The sequence below is a fragment of the Orycteropus afer genome, unplaced genomic scaffold, assembly GCF_000298275.1.
Source record: "Orycteropus afer afer isolate SDZICR_OR568_19922 unplaced genomic scaffold, OryAfe1.0 scaffold00127, whole genome shotgun sequence".
NCBI lineage: Eukaryota > Metazoa > Chordata > Mammalia > Tubulidentata > Orycteropodidae > Orycteropus > Orycteropus afer.
In genome coordinates, this window is record NW_006921714.1 from 6,654,360 (window position 1) to 6,671,440 (window position 17,081).

A 17,081-nucleotide genomic window follows, 5' to 3' on the forward strand; every position below is an offset into this window, starting at 1 on the left:
GGCTTTTGGTAGAGTATAGGAGGAAGCAGAGTCCCTGGATAGTGCATATGCTTAAGTGCTTGACTAGGATCTAAAAGGTTGGCAGTTCGATCTCGCCCAGAGTGCCTCGGAAGATAGTCCTGGCAATCTGCTTCTCAGAGTTCACATACTTGAAAACGTACATACACGGAGTGGTCACTATAAGTTGGAATCAACTTGATGTCAACTAATGAAAACAACAACATAGAAGGAAGATGTAGTAACTGCACAAGGTGGTTGGGAAAGATCAGCTAACATTTTAACACGTTATCAAAGCTTGACTGTGCGCTAGGATATCAGTTTGGGATAAGTGGGGGGGGGCTCCAGACATGAGAGTTTTGCCCTCCCTTGCAAACTCTTTGCCACAGACCTTCATTATTCATGAAAACGACTGGGGGTGAAGCGAGAGGCTGGAGAGAGTCCCTGATGGTGATACCAATGTGATGATGCTTGCTGGCTGCCCCTGGGGACAGGAGCACGACGTTGCCCATTTCCTCAGAACCTTCTCCTTTAGGAAGCAGAAGTCTGCATTGCTGGGGGAGGGTTACAAAACCTTCCTACTTTAAGGCCAGCTGAAGATCTACCGCTTCTGAGAGAGTGGTAGAAGGAACATTCAGCTGCCTCTGGAAGTGGCATAAGAAAGTTCCCCCAAAACTGGACCGCGATCCACTGTTTCTGAGAGAAGGGTGGAAGCAACAGCCCTTGGACTCTCGGAACAGACAGGAGACTAGATCCAGGACCTCGCGCTGATATGAGAGCTCTGCTACAGTGGGGGCAAGGATAAGAAACTAGACCGTACCAAATACACTCCATAGATGCGGGTCTGTGGGAAATAGAGTGAAAACACTGACAAATCCGAAGGCCCGGACTCATACACCCTGCTTAAGGCCGAGGCTAGACCAAGAGAACTGAGAAGACCCTGCTCCCACCATGAGCCTAGCATGCAGTGACAAGCAGCAGTAGCTAGCTGCTGGGCAAGAGCCCAGAGTGTAGAGAAAGACCCCTTCTAAAAGTTGACGGTAGGTCAGAATACTGAGAAAAACCCTTTCTGCCTCTCAGGCCCCATGTAAAACATGAAGTAACAGTGGTCCTCCACTGGAGGAACTTGAAGCCTGTGACGCTGTGAACATTATACCACGGCAACAGCTCACACCCAGCTTACCTACTCACTAGACTGACTTAACCTCCTACACTACAGCTTAGCAGAGGAGGTGTGCCCATCCAGGCACAGATAATTTTCCCTCGGTCTTCACTGAATGTCCAGCATTCAGTAAAAAATTACTAGGCTAATAATAATAATAAAAGAATTAAGTACCAAAATGTAGAACAATCAATAGGTCTTGTATCAGGGAGGGCCCAAATGTTGAAACTGTTGTGCAGGGAATTTAAAATAACTGTGATTAATGTATTAGGTAATAACAAGAAACATGCTAGCAAAATAAGGTGGTTAAGGTACTCTTAAAATTTCTTCACCATAGGATTCCAATTCTTAGTCATGTTTCAGCTCTGTGTCATCAAATGTCATCTGTGTTTTCTCACATGTACTGCCATCATGAGCCTTGATGATGTAGCATCTCTTTAAAAAGAGTTCGATGATTGCCTTGAAAATTTTCTTTCAGAACACTCATTCCTGTTCTGTGAATTTGATGGTGGTACTTTACTGATTTTACCAGAGGGAATCAGGTAAAGATCTAGACAGTAACTAGTCATTCACATGATCTTCCCTGGCAATCTGTTGACTGATGCTTCAAGATAACTGTAGTTGTACACTCATTTCAACATTTAAAACACTTAATGTTCTAGGTGAGTCCAATCTGTATTCCTTTGGATTGAATACTACTGTTTGTTCCCTTAAACTCTCTCTCATGGTGGCTTGTTTTTGTGATTTTGGTTTATAGGCTCATATTTCACCAATTTTAATGTGAGAGAATTTTGAGATACCTTGCGTTCTGGTTACAGGAGTTTATTCTCTTACAGTTCGGGAGGCTAGAAGTCCGAGTTCAAAGTGCTGGGCTCCAGGGGCTGGGTGAAAGCCCCTCGACCCTCAGCTCTGCCTCTTGCTCCCGGCCCACTGAAGCTAGAGGCATCTCTTCACTCAGGCAGCTACTGGCTGCTGAGGCTAACAAGCCCAAGGTCGACAGATAAAATGGCACAGGCCCATTGTTACCCAACCACGTGGCAGGCCATTAATTCAAGTCCATTGGAAGTCCCAAGGTCGGCAGAGCATGGCAGGCTGTCGAACAATGACTCAGCTACATGCAGGGTCCAAGCGTGCTATAAGCTGGACACCTTTCTTCAAGGCTTCTCTTTATGTATGGGAAGCAGACCACATTCCTAAGGCAGCTACTCTCAGCTGCTCACAGTAGATTCCACCATGGAGTTGATTACCAATCTCATCATGGGGAATACTACACCCAGCTGCCCAGCCACTCAACCAGGCCCAGCCAAGTTGACACACAAAGTTAACTACCACACCTAGATTAAATGGCATTTTTCTGGAGAGAGTACCTGTTGGCTTCTTGTGGGCATGCCTAGTCTAGGACTACGTTAAATGAAATTTTCAGCCTGTAGTTTGTTTCTTTGCTTTCTCTTTCCTTTCTTTCTTTTATAAAACCTACTCTATAGTTTCTTGAACCTCCCAGGCAGAGAATGTAGAGGGAGATGAGATCCAATATTTAGAGCTTGAGAATACAACGAGGAACCTCTCAGGAAAAAGCGAGACCAGTGATGGAGGGAAACAAGGATAGTGTGGTCTCCTGAAGGCCAAATAAAGAATATACTTTATTTTCAATTAACTGAAAGGTTATAAACAATTAAAATATAGACTGTGTATTTTTGGGAGTTATGCACAGGGAGTTATATAGTCTTGTTTTCTTCCTGAACATTTGGCACAGCAGTGTTTGTGCGCACGTAGTCCGCTATGAATTGTTGTTGTTGTTATGTGCCCTTGAGTTGGACCCGACTCATAGCGACCCCTCCTTGGTTTCTGAGGCAGTATCACTGTGGAAGTAGATTGCCCAACCTTCCTTCCTAGGAGTGGCTGGTGGGTTTGAACCGTCAGCTTTCTGGTTAACAGTCAAGTGCCTCAGGCGCTACACCACCAGAGCTCCCACTCATTAAGGAGTTGCTCTTCTACTGAGGATTTATGAGTACCAAATTCTCCAGTTAATATGTTGCAGCTTTCTAGGATTTTATATTGTTTTGATTGTCCTTGTCCCTTGATTTTTAATTTTTTTTTAAATTATGAAGTAAAATATAGAGACTAAGTGCATAAAACATAAACTGTAGCTCATTGACTTATGACAGAATGTATACAAACCTGTGTTAGCAACCGCCCAGGGCAAGAGGAACATAGCCAGGTGCCTAGAAGCTCTTCTATGCTTTTCCAGTCACTATCCCCTCCTTCTTGCCCCCAAATAATTAACCACTGTCCTGGCTTTTGTTTTAATATTTGATTTTTATTATAATGTTTACCATTTAAGTATATATCCCTAAATAATTTTGCCTGTGTTTGAACCATATTGTTTATCACAGTGTTTTAGGTTTGTGTCTTTTTGTTTGTTTAAGCAACACAATTGGCTTTTATTTTTTAAAATGCAATCTGATATTCTATATTTTAATAGAATCATTTAGCCCATTTATATTTAATGTAATTGCATATATCATCTTATTGTTTGCTTTTCTTTTTTGCCACCTGTTTTATTTTTTCCACTGCTAATTTCTTTACTGATTAAGTAATTTTATTATACATCTTTCCCCCTTTATTTGAGTTTAGAAGCTATATGCTCTTTCAGGAGCTCTGGTGGCATAGTACCTAAGGCACTTGACTACAAACCAGAAGGCTGGTGGTTCAAACCTACCAGCCACTCCTTAGAAGGAAGGTTGGGCAATCTACTCTGTAGTGATACCACCTCGGAAACCCAAGGGGAGGGGTCGCTATGGATTTTAGTTTTCTTTTTTAGTGACTTTAGAGATTACAACAAAGATACTTTGCTTGGTAATACTAGGGCCAAACAACACTTTAACTGTGTTTAATCCCCTTCTGATTTATATGTATTGTTGTCAGATATTTTAATTGTTTATGTGTTTCAAGCCCCTCACTATTTTTTGTTATTTTATATAATCAATTTTTATTTAGATTTTACTACCTATTTATTGATTGATTGATTGTAGCCTATGCATCTCTGGCTTTTCATTTGGAATCCTTTTTTATTTTTCTGCATGAGGAACATCCTTTAGTATTTCTTTTCATTCAAATCTGCTGATGTCAAATTCTCTCAGTTTTTATTGGTATTAAAAGGTATTTCATATTAATTTTAAGTAGATATTTTTAATGTGATGGGATTTGCATTGCCTTTTTGTAAATTTATTGATCATTTTTGGGTTATGTAGGGCTTCTTGAATCTGTGACTTGCTTTTTGTCAATTTTGGAAAATCCTCAGACACTGCTTTTCCAATATGGTTCTGCCTTCTCTTTCCTTTTCTTCTAGGACTCCAACTTCACATATATTAGACCTTCATATAGTATTTTCTGTAGTTTTCACTTTGCTCCTCTTTTTTCCATCTTTTTTTCTCTTAGTGCTGCACTGTATGTTTTATTCTAATTCATCTTCCAGTTCACTAATTCATTTGTGTCTAATCTCATTTTGATTATTGTATTTTTCAGGTATAGAATTTCAAAGGTAGGGAAAATTTCTAGTTTGTTCTTTTAAAAATCTACAACATCTTTTTTTTTTTATTTTATTTTTTGGTATCTTAACAATTTCTTTTGAAATTCTCATTTCTCTTGAATCTGACAGAAGGTAAATGTATTTTGATTGACTTGGAAAAAAAAAAAATCCTACTTCCACTTGCGTATAGAAATTTGCCAGACTTCCCATTGTTGGTTATTTCCCTCTGCCCTCAAACAGTGTGATTTTCTTTAAAAAAATATTTAACTACTTAAATATTCCTAGAATGGATCCTATGGAATGGCTACTGATAGCTATTGCATTCATTAAACACATACTTCTTTGATTATCAGGTCCTTTCTCTGCAAAGTTTTAAATAGCTGCTTATTTACAATTTTAAGCCTACACCCTGAAATTACACATGGTTGTAATTTATTGTATTTAACAATGACTTAGCAGGTAGTCCAGCTGGAATGTCAGTGATAAAAGCCTGGTGTTGATGTCTCTCTGTGCTTTAATTTGTTTGGTGTGCTGTCATTTTGCATGGCAGCGTGTTTCATTGTATATTTACAGCAATTGTGTCACACCATTGGGATTTCCCTTATGGAATGAGATCTCAGTGTATATATGTGTACTTCCTCATAAACCTTGCTAATTACTAAAATACGGTTTAAAGAAAGGTAAAACTCATCTCTTTGTTCTTTCTATTGAATGTTTCCACTTAATTTTTTCTCTCAGATTTTGATTTTGAGTGTTTTCATCTAGTTCTCCCACCTTCATTTCACTATGGAATGTGGCAGTCAAAGGTAGGGAAAAGAATGAAGTCTCATGGTTAATTATTGAAGCTGTCTCAGACTTGGCATGTTTTGCTTGTTGTTGTTGTTGTTGTTTGCCGTCGAGTCGACCCCTCCTTGGGTTTCCGAGGCAGTATCACTACGGAAGTAGGATTGCCCAACCTTCCTTCCGAGGAGTGGCTGGTGGGTTTGAACCGCCAGCCTTCCGGTGAGCAGTCAAGTGCCTTAGGCACTATGCTACCAGAGCTCCTATGTTTTGCTTATTCATATGTAATTCAGTTTTAAAGTCTTTTATTAATACACTTTTAAAGTGAAAAGAGCTATACATTGTTGTTGGTTACTTAAAATTCCCACATTTATGACCTTCAAGACCCCAGATATTTTATTATATCTTGGACTTCCTATTTTAATTTTTTAAACTTTTATTGCTTCATTTCAAGCAGTCAGTTATGTTATCTCTGACAGTAAAACCTCTTCAAAGACACTTATAATTTCAGGGCTCCTTTACCTTTACCATAGTGTTAAGCACTGAGCTACTAACCAGAAGGTTGGTAGTTTGAACCCATCAGCTGCATCACTGAAAGAGGAGGCAGTCTGTTTCTGTAAAGATTGACAGCCTTAGAAACCCTATGGGGGAGTTCTGTCCCATCCTACAGGGTTGCCAAGAATTGGAATTGATTTGATGATGGTGGGTTTGGGTTTTGGTGGCTTTACCTTTACCAAAAGTAAAGCTCCATAAGTTTAGCTTCAAACTGTGTGAATCCAAAATATTTGCTGGTTTAGAGTAAGTCATTGATTTAGGTACTGCCTCTCTACTTTGTGTAGGGTAACGAGACATCTCTTCTTGGAGGATAGAATGCAGGTTTGTTGGAGACAGAGCCGTTTCCCTCTCTGCGGGGAGTGTGTTGCACTGTTTGGCAGAATGCTCTCTGGCCAACCAAAGAGTGAATTTAAATGCAGCATTGTCCAGCACGTTTTCCTTTCTTGAGTAGGTTTTTTTTTTTTTTTGTAAACTTGGAAATGAACTCTTTTATCAAATATTTCGTTTTTGAGGCGTTCAGGCTGGGCTGCCAGCCTACAGTAGTATGTAAGAGGAACGGTAACTGGCATTAAGGCATGCACTTAAGCAATAGAGGAATTTACTTTTCAGTGTCTCCCAAGGGCCATGAGGATGCACACTTATTTATCCAGAGAGTATGGACCTCACATATGTTTGTCCCGAGGGTGTGACTCTGTGGAGGAGAGCACTTATTGGTAAGTCTCGAACTCTTATTGCGTTCTGTTTCAGAGCATCTGTTTAGAAGTCAGTTGATTTTCAGCAGTGATAAAATCCTTAGCCTGTGCTGGTTTCTTAACAGTGGACAGTCCCAGATGTTGAAGTCAGCACAGCAAGAGAAAAACCCAAATCCTGATAAGACTTGAGGATTTTTCGAAAATTAAATGCAAAATAGTTGGGGCAAATGTTGCTGCGGGAGTGAAGACTAAGTAATACGAACGAAGAGATGACGCTGGAGAGCCTCTCCTGTTCTTCTTTGGCATAAAGTTGGCTTATATGCAAAACCTGGGACTTGCCTGACTTTAAAAAGGGACAGACTGACATCTTTTGGAACTTAAAACAGCAGACTCATGTAAACAGAATGTCCATTTGGCCCTCACAATTTAATATTTCTTCGCAAAGTCCTTTCTGTTACTAAATAAAAGCGGTGTCTTCTGAAATCTGTCACTGATGTGTATATACTGGCCACATCAAATCTTCTGAGAGTGTTTCCCAAATCCAAAATTGTTAGTGTGGAACAAATGTTTGTTTTGGAAACCGTAAAAGAGGTGGGGGGAAGGGAGGGCGGGTTTCAGAGCCAATTGCTATTTCGGTTTTACGTCTCACCGTTCCTTCTCTTTTTCTTTCAGCCAAGAATTCTTAGGATATTTATTGATGATTGGTTGAAAACCTTGTAACATTTTTGTACAGTGTGCGACAAAAAGATTCAAACAAGACAAAGCAACAATCAGCCACCCTAACTTGTTTTCTGGGAGTTAAGCATTATCACATAAATACTTGCCCACTGCCAGATTCCAACCACCAGCCCTTGAAGGCACAGGGTTGATTTAAGCCAAGTTTTAATAAGTGATGAATGGAAGGATAGAATCTGTAAGCAAGAACTCGGTGCTTAGCAGTGCTTTGGCATCAGGCAGAGAAAAGTTAAGTCTTATTCTTGGTGATTATTAGCTTGCTGGCCTTAGCAAAATCCTTGATTGTCTGTCTGTTTCTTTGACTATAAAATGACCTAGGAGATAACATGTATTATCTATAGTACTATGACTGACAGTGGTCCCACTATGCTGCATCAAAGGAGTCTTAAGTTCATGGTCTAAGTTACAGTCACATAGATGCTGCAGTGGTAGGTGACGGGCACACCTCCTTATTGTCATGATAGAAAATTGAGAATGCATTTCTGGGTAATGCAGTTTTACTTTGCTTTCTGCCTAATTCCCTAGTGCTCAGACTAACCTCAGAATCTCTTAATTCCTCACCTTTTAGGAGGTGAGGAAAGTGCATGTGAAGTGAGAGTGTCAAGGGCAGGAAGTTCAGGTGAAAGGGTTAGAGGTACTCCGTTATTCAGTAATTACAGAATGCCTACTATGTGCTAGGAGTTGGGGATGTAGTCGTGAACAAAATGGATTAAAAGTCTTGCCCTCATGAAGCTCAAGTTTAGCTGTTGGGGCTAGACAGTAAACAATGAATATATGGTGTGATGGATGATGCTATGGAGACAAATGAATCTGTAATGGGAGTGGTGAGTGCTGGGGCAAGGGGGCGGGTTTTCAGTTTAAGACAAGTCCTCATTGAAAAGATGGTATTCCAGTAGATGCTTGAAAGAAGTCAGGGAGCCAGCTGTGTGGGCATTTGGGGAAAAGGGAAACGAGGGATGGGAAGCTATTGGAGGATTTTGAACAGAGAAGTGCAATGATCTGACTTAATATTTTGAAAGACTCTCTCTGGCTTCTTTATAGAGAATCGCTACTAGAGTAATAACGGAAGCAGGGACTGGAATACTGTAGATGAGGTGACAGTGGCTCAGATGAGGGTGGTTACCGTGGAAGTGGTAAGTTGTCAGATTTGGGATGTATTTTGAAGGGAGAGCGGTCAGGACTTATTGATGACTTGATGGGGGAATGAGGAGCGTCGGGAACGGCCTCTGAGTTTGTGGGCTGAGCCATGAGAAGGTACTGCTGTTTACTGAGATGAGGGGGATCGCAGGAGGGGCAGGGGTGGGAGAGAGTAGTAGCTCAGTTGGGGCAAGATAGGTGTGAGTTTCCTGTTAGATATCCAAGGGTTAAATGGACAGGAGAGAGTTGGCTGTACAGTGGTTGTTATTAAAGTGTTCATTTGACACGATAAATTGGTAAGTAAGAAGAGTTCTGTTTAAATGATATACCCAGAGATTTTCTGGTACTTGCATATATAGTATCTGATGGGAATGTTTGTAAAATCTCTCCGAAGATGATGCTACAATTCAGTTTACACATTAGGTGACAATTCAGAAAAGTTAATTTCCTAAGATCACAGATACGAAACTTGCTTTATAACTTGAAGTCATCTATTATAACTAATTATAACTAGTACTCTATGTTACTTACAAAATAGACATATAGGCGAGGTTCTTAAAATTGTCATAATAGAGTTAACAAAGTAGTGCTTTAAGCCACCTTTCTATTGCACACACATACACACACACTTCTAAAGAAGTACAGGTAATACCTTTAAGGACTATTAAAAAAAAGATAGTTTTTTTTTTTTTTGTCTCTTTAGTGTGTAGAAAACTAACATTCTAATGTAGATTTTAACTTCCCTTATGAGTTTTAAAATTTTTTCCACGGGGAAAGGAGATGACTGAACATAATTAAAAAAAGGTATCTGATATTTAAAAAAATCTTTTAAATACAATTTACATCATGGTAATTTATATTCTTGTTAGTTGTTTAAAGGGGAAAAATAAATCCATATGCACAATCTGAAGTGTATTCCTTTTCTGTAGCAGAAGGCGTAGTTTTTGGTTTTGGAAGCAGAAAACAAGGTAGTCACTTGTGATTGTTGAAGCTGTGACATTACTGTACTGGGTAGGATGACAGAGTATTAATGCACGCAGCAAAATAGAGAGATCTATCAGAAACCCCTCCTCTGTTATTTCAACGCTTAGGTACTGTTTATAGTTTCCATTCAGTAAAGCACATAGAGTGCTCTTTCATTCACTAAATTCCTAAGACATTTAAGTTTTGTGTGGTCTTTTGAGTAAAATGAACAGAAGTAGATTAACATAGTTTCCTTCACTAAAGTAATAAGAGGAAATACATATCTTAAAAAGTCTAGTATGAATGATTTTGGTTGCTATGATCTTGGATTTTTAAAAATACTAACTTCTGATCTCTCACCTATATAAATAGCAAACTCTCTGTTACACAGGAAGCCCTGCATGTTGCGGGGGTGGAAACGCAGTTAACGGCTGCTGCGTCATTTTTGACCATTCTACACGAGGAGTCAGTGTCCATTCACGCATATGCCCACTCCTTTCTACAAGTCATCCTGCTGCACCTGGAGCACAGGGATGCAGGTCAGGGGCCTGGCATGTTTATTGCACACTTACTCACTGTGTCTCGTATGTGGGCTGTGGAGGTATTTTGAATCCTATTAACCTGATGAAGATAGCCGAATGGGACCATGGTGCCCGGGAGCTGATCGGTGGTACGACTTACACAGCCCTGGCTATCTCCGTATAGAAACGTCAACATTCAGGATCTTTGAAAGCTGAAGGCCCGCCTTCTTATGATCTTTTTAGTGCTTTACCATATTTACGTTTATAGTATTACCATTCAGCAGAAATGCACTGTTTGAGTTAAAGGTTACCCCTGACAGATTATTATTTTTTTAAAAATAAGGAGTTCTGGTGGCGTAGTGGGTATTTTTAAAAATATAAACCAATAATTTTTCCAGATGTTAGCTAAGGCAAAGAGAGAAACTTCTTAGAATATTAAGAAAAGTTATTATTCTCATTGAATCATTGATTGTTATTGTAACTTAATTGGCTGAGTGGAAACTGAATTTGTGAGCCATTTAATTTTGCATGTTCTGTCTGTGTCAATCAGGTGTTAGTAATGCATGGCTGGAAACTCTTCTGTCTGTCATAGAAGCATTGCCAAAGGAAACCCTAAGGCATGAGGTAATATACATACATACATACATATATATATGCATTTGTTTGTTTGTTTGTTTGGTAACTAGTAATGCCAGTCACTAGATTTTTTTCTTTGTTTCTTTCCAAAATGGTACTTTAAAAAAGGAAAAAGTTATTGCCCATTCCAAAAGCAACATGTGGTCATCACAGACAATTTGAGTACTACAGAGAATGGAAGGAAGCGCAGGAGCCCCTGGTCCTGCTCGCTGTTGCTGCTTTAAGTTCTACTGTATTTCCTTTCTGGCTTTCTTCTCTGTTCCTGGCGGCTGTTTGCCACATCAGGGCTCATCCTGAATTGATGTCTGCTGGCTTTGCACTTAGAATTACCTCTTTGGCAAACTGTTTCACCTACTTGTTAAAAGGGATGCCTGATTTCAGTATTTGCCTGTCAAAGCAAGGTGTTAATGAACATTTCTGTGGAGCTTTTTCTTTTTTTCAGATAATTTCCTTAACTGTAACTTCCAAACAAGAGGAATTACTGGATCAGAGGGCATTATTAAGGCTCTCGGCCAACAATATGTGAGAATGCCTTGCCTGGACTTTTAGAAGTGATGAATATTCCAGTTAAATTTGATGTGCAAAAAAATGGAATTATATATTAATTGGAATTTTTATGTGGTTGAATGTTTTCTCATAAATTATATGTAAACTGGGTCTATTTCTTTCTCTTGGAATTATTTTATCCAAATTGATCCTGTCCTTTCATTACTATTTATATATACTATTAGATTTCCAGTCCTTCGTGTATTTGTTGCAAATATTTTTCTGTTTGTTGTTTGCCTTTTAACTTTCAACATTGCTGAATATACCCTTTTCAGTAAATTAAGATGAGAAACTAGGGAAACAGAAAGGAACTTTTTCTTCTTATGCAATGGTTTTGCCTCCTTTTACATATCCTTTTGAATATGTCATGGCTGAAAGAAACAGGTAAGTGTTCTCTAAGGATTTAATTAAAGCATCTTTGTCCTCAGGATGCCAGAATACTTGCTTTAAAATGGAAGAGTCATCCAGTTATAAGGATATTTGTGTAACTGATGAAAAACATCTGGATGGTTATATATATTTATATGTTGAACATAATGCAGACATGTGTTGTTTCTGTATTTTGAAGAGCAATATGCAGTTGAATGCAATTTTTACTCCGATTATTTAAAATGTGATTTTTAAGATTTTAAATAAACATTTTATTTTGACTCTTTCCATTTTTTTTTTTCTTTAAAGAGGAGAGAAAATTATTTATTGCAAAGTGGCAATGGAAGGAGACAGGGGTCTGTACCCAAATCTGACTCCTCTTTCAATTTTAAATTACATTATGTATCACTTTGCAGTCAGCAATTTTGATTACTTTGTTGAAAGGAAATAAAAAAGTTGACACTTTTATTAGAATCATGGAATTTTAGAACTTGAGTCTGAGTACCATATTCCTATTTCCACTTTATATAGATAGGCGATCCAGGGATGAGAAATAGCAAGACCACTTGGGCAAATTAAAGAGCTGAATTCAGAATTAGGGTTTGATCTTCACAGTTCTTTACAGTTTATCATGCTGTTGAGTTGCTGAGTGCCTAGCATATTCCTAATACAGTGTCAGGCTTGGGTTGTTGTATTTAAGTGACAATGAATACAATTCATTTGAAGCTATAATCTTTTGCATCTCTTTAGGATAAACATAAAGTCAAGCTTTATTAAATAAAAATAAACTTCAAGACATCTGGTAATTAATTTGCCTTTTTCTTTTGAAAATGCGTGCTTCAAAATTATACTTTATATTTATACAGATGATTGCAGAATTCTGCATAAACTTTAATTCAATTATTTTGATTCTTGATTGTTTTTAATGTGTAATTTATCATCATCTTTACCTTTATAATCAAGAAAGCAAATAAAATCATCTGAGGTATGAATAACCATGCACTTCAAATTATAATTCACATTCTTAGAAACCTTCCTCTCTTTCTCTCACTGCCGTTGAGTAGAATCCGACTCATAGCAACCCCTTCTTGGGTTTCCGAGGCAGTATCACTATGGAGGTAGATTGCCTTATCTGCCTTCTGAGGAGTGGCTGGTGGGTTTGAACAGCCAGCCTTCTGGTTAACAGTCAAATGCCTTAGGCACTACGCCGCCAGAGCTCTATAATATTTTCTGAAGAAAACAGTTGACATCAGTGTCAAGAACGTATAAACCTTTGTGAATTTGTTCTCTAAATCTTTTCTTTCTAGATTTTGAATCCACTGGTTTCCAAGGCACAACTATCCCAAACAGTACAGTCTCGTTTAGTTAGTTGTAAAATTTTAGGAAAATTGACCAACAAATTTGATGCCCATATGTGAGTATTTGTATATAATTTATTGTTCATTTTATTAAATTCAATTTAAAACATATGACTGTATGCTTAGCAATTTTATTAGGTTTGTATTATTCCATATTACACAAAAGTTTAATTGTTTTAACTTTATAGAATTCTGACAGAAATCTGCTTTCTCAGATGCATTTTCTCTTGATCTCGTGGCTTTTAAAAATTAATGAGGTTGACTTTCTTTTTATTTCCCATCTTACTCTTTCCCTGTCCCATATCCAGTGTACCGCTGAGAATAAAAGTTATTGTATAAACTTCAAAAATTGGTAAACATAGCATAAAATTAGAATTCCTCCTTTTTTTTTCCCCATTATTGAGTTTATTATTTTGAATGATTTATCTTGTTTTGGAACTCTTATGGAGAATGTTCATAAGTTATGTGTTGTTCTCTATCCAGATCATAAATATCAACTGGAAGGGAGTGTTACCTAGTTATAACACAAGAGTAAAGTATAAAATTGAAGGAGAATTTGGTTGGTGGGGTTGTTAGATAGCCACTTGTGATAGTCTTTATTTTAGCATCAACTGCATTTGACAAAATTAATCATTATTTTGAAAATATCCAGCAATATACATAATTTAAAAGTAGTTAATGATGCCATCCAAATTTGATGAGACACTTAAAAATATATTGTAAACCATAAAGCTTTACATGGAAGTATATTTGTTATTATTAGGGTAAACTAATATTTCAATAGTCCATGAGAGCTAAAGAACAAACTTGAGTATCTAAACTCAAAAAAAGAAAACTCACTGCTGTCAAGTTGGATCTGACTAATAGTGACCCCTCCTTGGGTTTCCAAGGCGGTATCACTATGGAAGTAGATTGCCCAACCTTCCTTCCGAGGAGTAGCTGGTGGGTTTGAACCGCCAGCCTTCTGGCTAGCAGTCAGAGGTGTAGGCACTATGCCACCATCTCAACAATAGATTTGATGCACTGAACAGTAATGGCTGAAGACCAGATGAGTTGTGGGATGGCATCAAGCGCGTCATATGTGAAGAAAGCAAAAGCTTGTTTAAAACACAACAGAACAACATAACGCACTGCTGCTGAGTCAGATCCAACTCATAGCAACCCCTCCTTGGGTTTCTGAGGTGGTATCACTACGGAAGTAGATTGTCCAACCTTCTTTCCGAGGAGTGGCTGGTGGGTTTGAACCACCAGCCTTCTGGTTAGCACTAAGCTACCAGAGAAAAAAGACCAAAATGGATGTCAGAAGAGACTCTTGAAACTTGCTCTTGAATGGAGAATACCTAAAGTGAATGGAGGAAGCGATGAAGTAAAAGCACAAAACAGAAGATTTCAAAGGGTGGCTCAAGAAAACAAAGAAAAGTATTATAATAAAATATGGAAAGACCTGGAGTTTAAAAAAAAAAGAGAGAAGAATACACTCAGCATTTCTCAAGCTAAAAGAACTAAAGAAAAAATTCAAGCCTGAAGTGGCAGTATTCTTTGAGTAAAATATTGAACGATGCAGGAAGCATCAAAAGAAGATGAAAGGAATAGACAAAGTCATGGAACCAAAAAGAATTGGTCGACATTTGGCCATTTCAAGAGGCAGCATATGATCAAGAATGGATGGTATTGAAGAAAGAAATTCAAGATGTAGTGAACGAATAGGCCAAACACAAGGCTCCAGAAATTGATGGAATGCTGATTGAGATGTTTTGACAAATAGATGCAATGCTGGAAATGACTGCTTGTCTCTGCCAAGAAATTTGAAAAAGAGCTACCTGGCCACCTGACTGGAAGCAATCCATTCCACAGAAAGATGATCCAATGGAATGCAGAAATTATCAAACAATCTCATTAATATCACACACAAGTAAAAATATATTGAAAATAATTTAAAAATGGTTGCAGCAGTACATTGACAGGGAACTGCTAGAAATTCAAGCCAAACTCGGGGGAGTCTGATACCATTTCTGATGTCAGATGGATCTTGGTTAAAAGCAAAGAATAGTAGAAAGATGTTTACCTGTGTTTTATTGACTATGCAGAGGCATCAACTGTGTGGATCATAATGAATTATGGATAACATTATGAAGAATAAGAATTCCAGAACACTTAATTATGCTCAGGAGGTACATAGACCAAGAGGCTGTTGTTTGAACAGAACAAGGGGATACTGCATGGTTTAAAATTAGGAAGGGTGTTATCTGGCTGTATCTTTCACCATATTCATTTGATCTCTATGCTGAGCAAATAATCCAAGAAGCTGGACTAAAGAAGAGCATGGCAGCAGGATTAGAGGAAGACTCATTAACAACCTGCGTATGCAGATGAAACCACCTTGCTTGCATTTGAAGCGCTTACTGATGAAGATCAAAGACTACAGCCTTCAATATGGAGAACACCTTAACATAAGGAAAACAAAAAATTCTCACAAGTGGGCCAGTAGCAACATCACAATAAATGGAGAAAATATTAAAGTTGTCAAGGATTTCATTTTACTTGGATCCACAATCAACATTCAGGGAAGCGACAATCAAGCAACGAAGTAATGAATTGCATTTGGGCAAATCTGCTGCAAAAGACTTCTTAAAAGTATTAAAAAGCAAAGATGTCAAGGTGTGCTTGACCTCAGCCTTGGTATCTTCAGTTGCCTCATATGTGTATGGAAGCTGGACACTGAATAAGGAAGACTGAAAGAAAATGGATACATTTGACTTGTGTTGGTGAAGAATATTGACTATACCACGGGCTGGCAGAACAAGCACATCTGTCTTTTAAGAAGTGCAACCAATTAGGATTCTTCTTAGAAGCGAAGATGGTGAGACTTCATGTTATGTACTTTGGACATGCCATCAGGAGGGACCAGTCCCAGGGGAAGAGCATCATGCTGGATAAAGTAGAGTCAGTGAAAAAGGGGAGGACCCTCAATGAGGTGGATTGCCACAGTGACTGCAACGATGTTCAAACATAGCAATGATTGTGAGAATGGTGAAGACTGGGCAGTGTTTCATTACATTGTACATAGGTCACTGTGAGTCAGAACTGACTCACCGAATCCTAACAACACAACAGTATTGTGATAATTGTTTGAAAATATTAATTATTCTAAAGCAGTCAGTCCCTCATTTACATTTTTCTTTCCTTTCCTCCATCAGCATTAAAAGAGAAATACTTCCACTGGTAAAATCGCTCTGCCAAGATGTGGAATATGAAGTTCGATCTTGTATGTGTCGGCAATTAGAAAATATAGCTCAGGGCATTGGGTAAGTTTCCTTTCAAAGACCTTTTGATGTGGTTTTATTTCTGGGTTGTGAGGTAAGCCTACTCTGTTGGGAGCCATTGAATACCTACGTTATATGATGTGTAAAAATGATCATAAGAACAGCTCCCACCCAATGGGGATTAAGAGATACAAGTGAACATACTTAACATTGTGATAGGTGTTTCGTTAGCATTCACATCTTTTCCTTCTAGGCTCATTAACTTCCCTCTAATTCCACATACCTAGACCCAGGAAGGGAAAGTGTCCCAATGTAAACCATGCTTGGAACGTGGCTGTGTTCGTTTTGGCTGCCAGCTCTATTACCGGGTCAGATGTGAGCATGTTCTGATGGGGCCTTTCTGTGTCTCCTGTGCAACTCCGGGCTTCGACCTGCTCCTGTGGTGCTCTGCTCACCTTTTGCCTGTGTGAAGCTCAAGGCATGCATAGGGTCGGCAATCTCTTCTTTCCCTATGAAATCGGGTCTGGGTAGCACAATACATACAGGAACCTGGGTCACACAAGCAATTTGTGATCAGCTGCTTATCCAAAGGTTGGCAGTTCGAAAACCATCCAGGGCCTCCACGGAAGATAGGCCTGGCAAAATGCTTGTGTAAAGATTACAAACATGACTGTCCCAGCGTTGTATCCTATGAACATCCCGTGTTCTACTCTGTAATGAATGGGGTTGCAGGAGTTGGGCACTGACTCGGTGGTCGTTAACAACAGCTGTATCTACATATACATATACATCCTAACTGTACACACACACCGTGTTTTTGGTATTATAACTCCCCCCC

The 17,081-nt window shown here is 38.7% G+C and overlaps 1 protein-coding gene across 1 annotated transcript in view; it reads left to right on the forward strand.

Moving 5' to 3' along the window:
- The window catches only part of PPP4R4 (protein phosphatase 4 regulatory subunit 4), a 131,147-nt gene that overhangs the window by 48,678 nt on the left and 65,388 nt on the right, over nt 1-17,081 (forward strand). The window contains exons 4-7 of the mRNA XM_007944516.2: nt 9,942-10,089; nt 10,622-10,695; nt 12,930-13,036; nt 16,178-16,285. Of these exons, the coding sequence (XP_007942707.1) occupies nt 9,942-10,089; nt 10,622-10,695; nt 12,930-13,036; nt 16,178-16,285 (437 nt within the window). The remainder of the gene's footprint in view (nt 1-9,941; nt 10,090-10,621; nt 10,696-12,929; nt 13,037-16,177; nt 16,286-17,081) is intronic.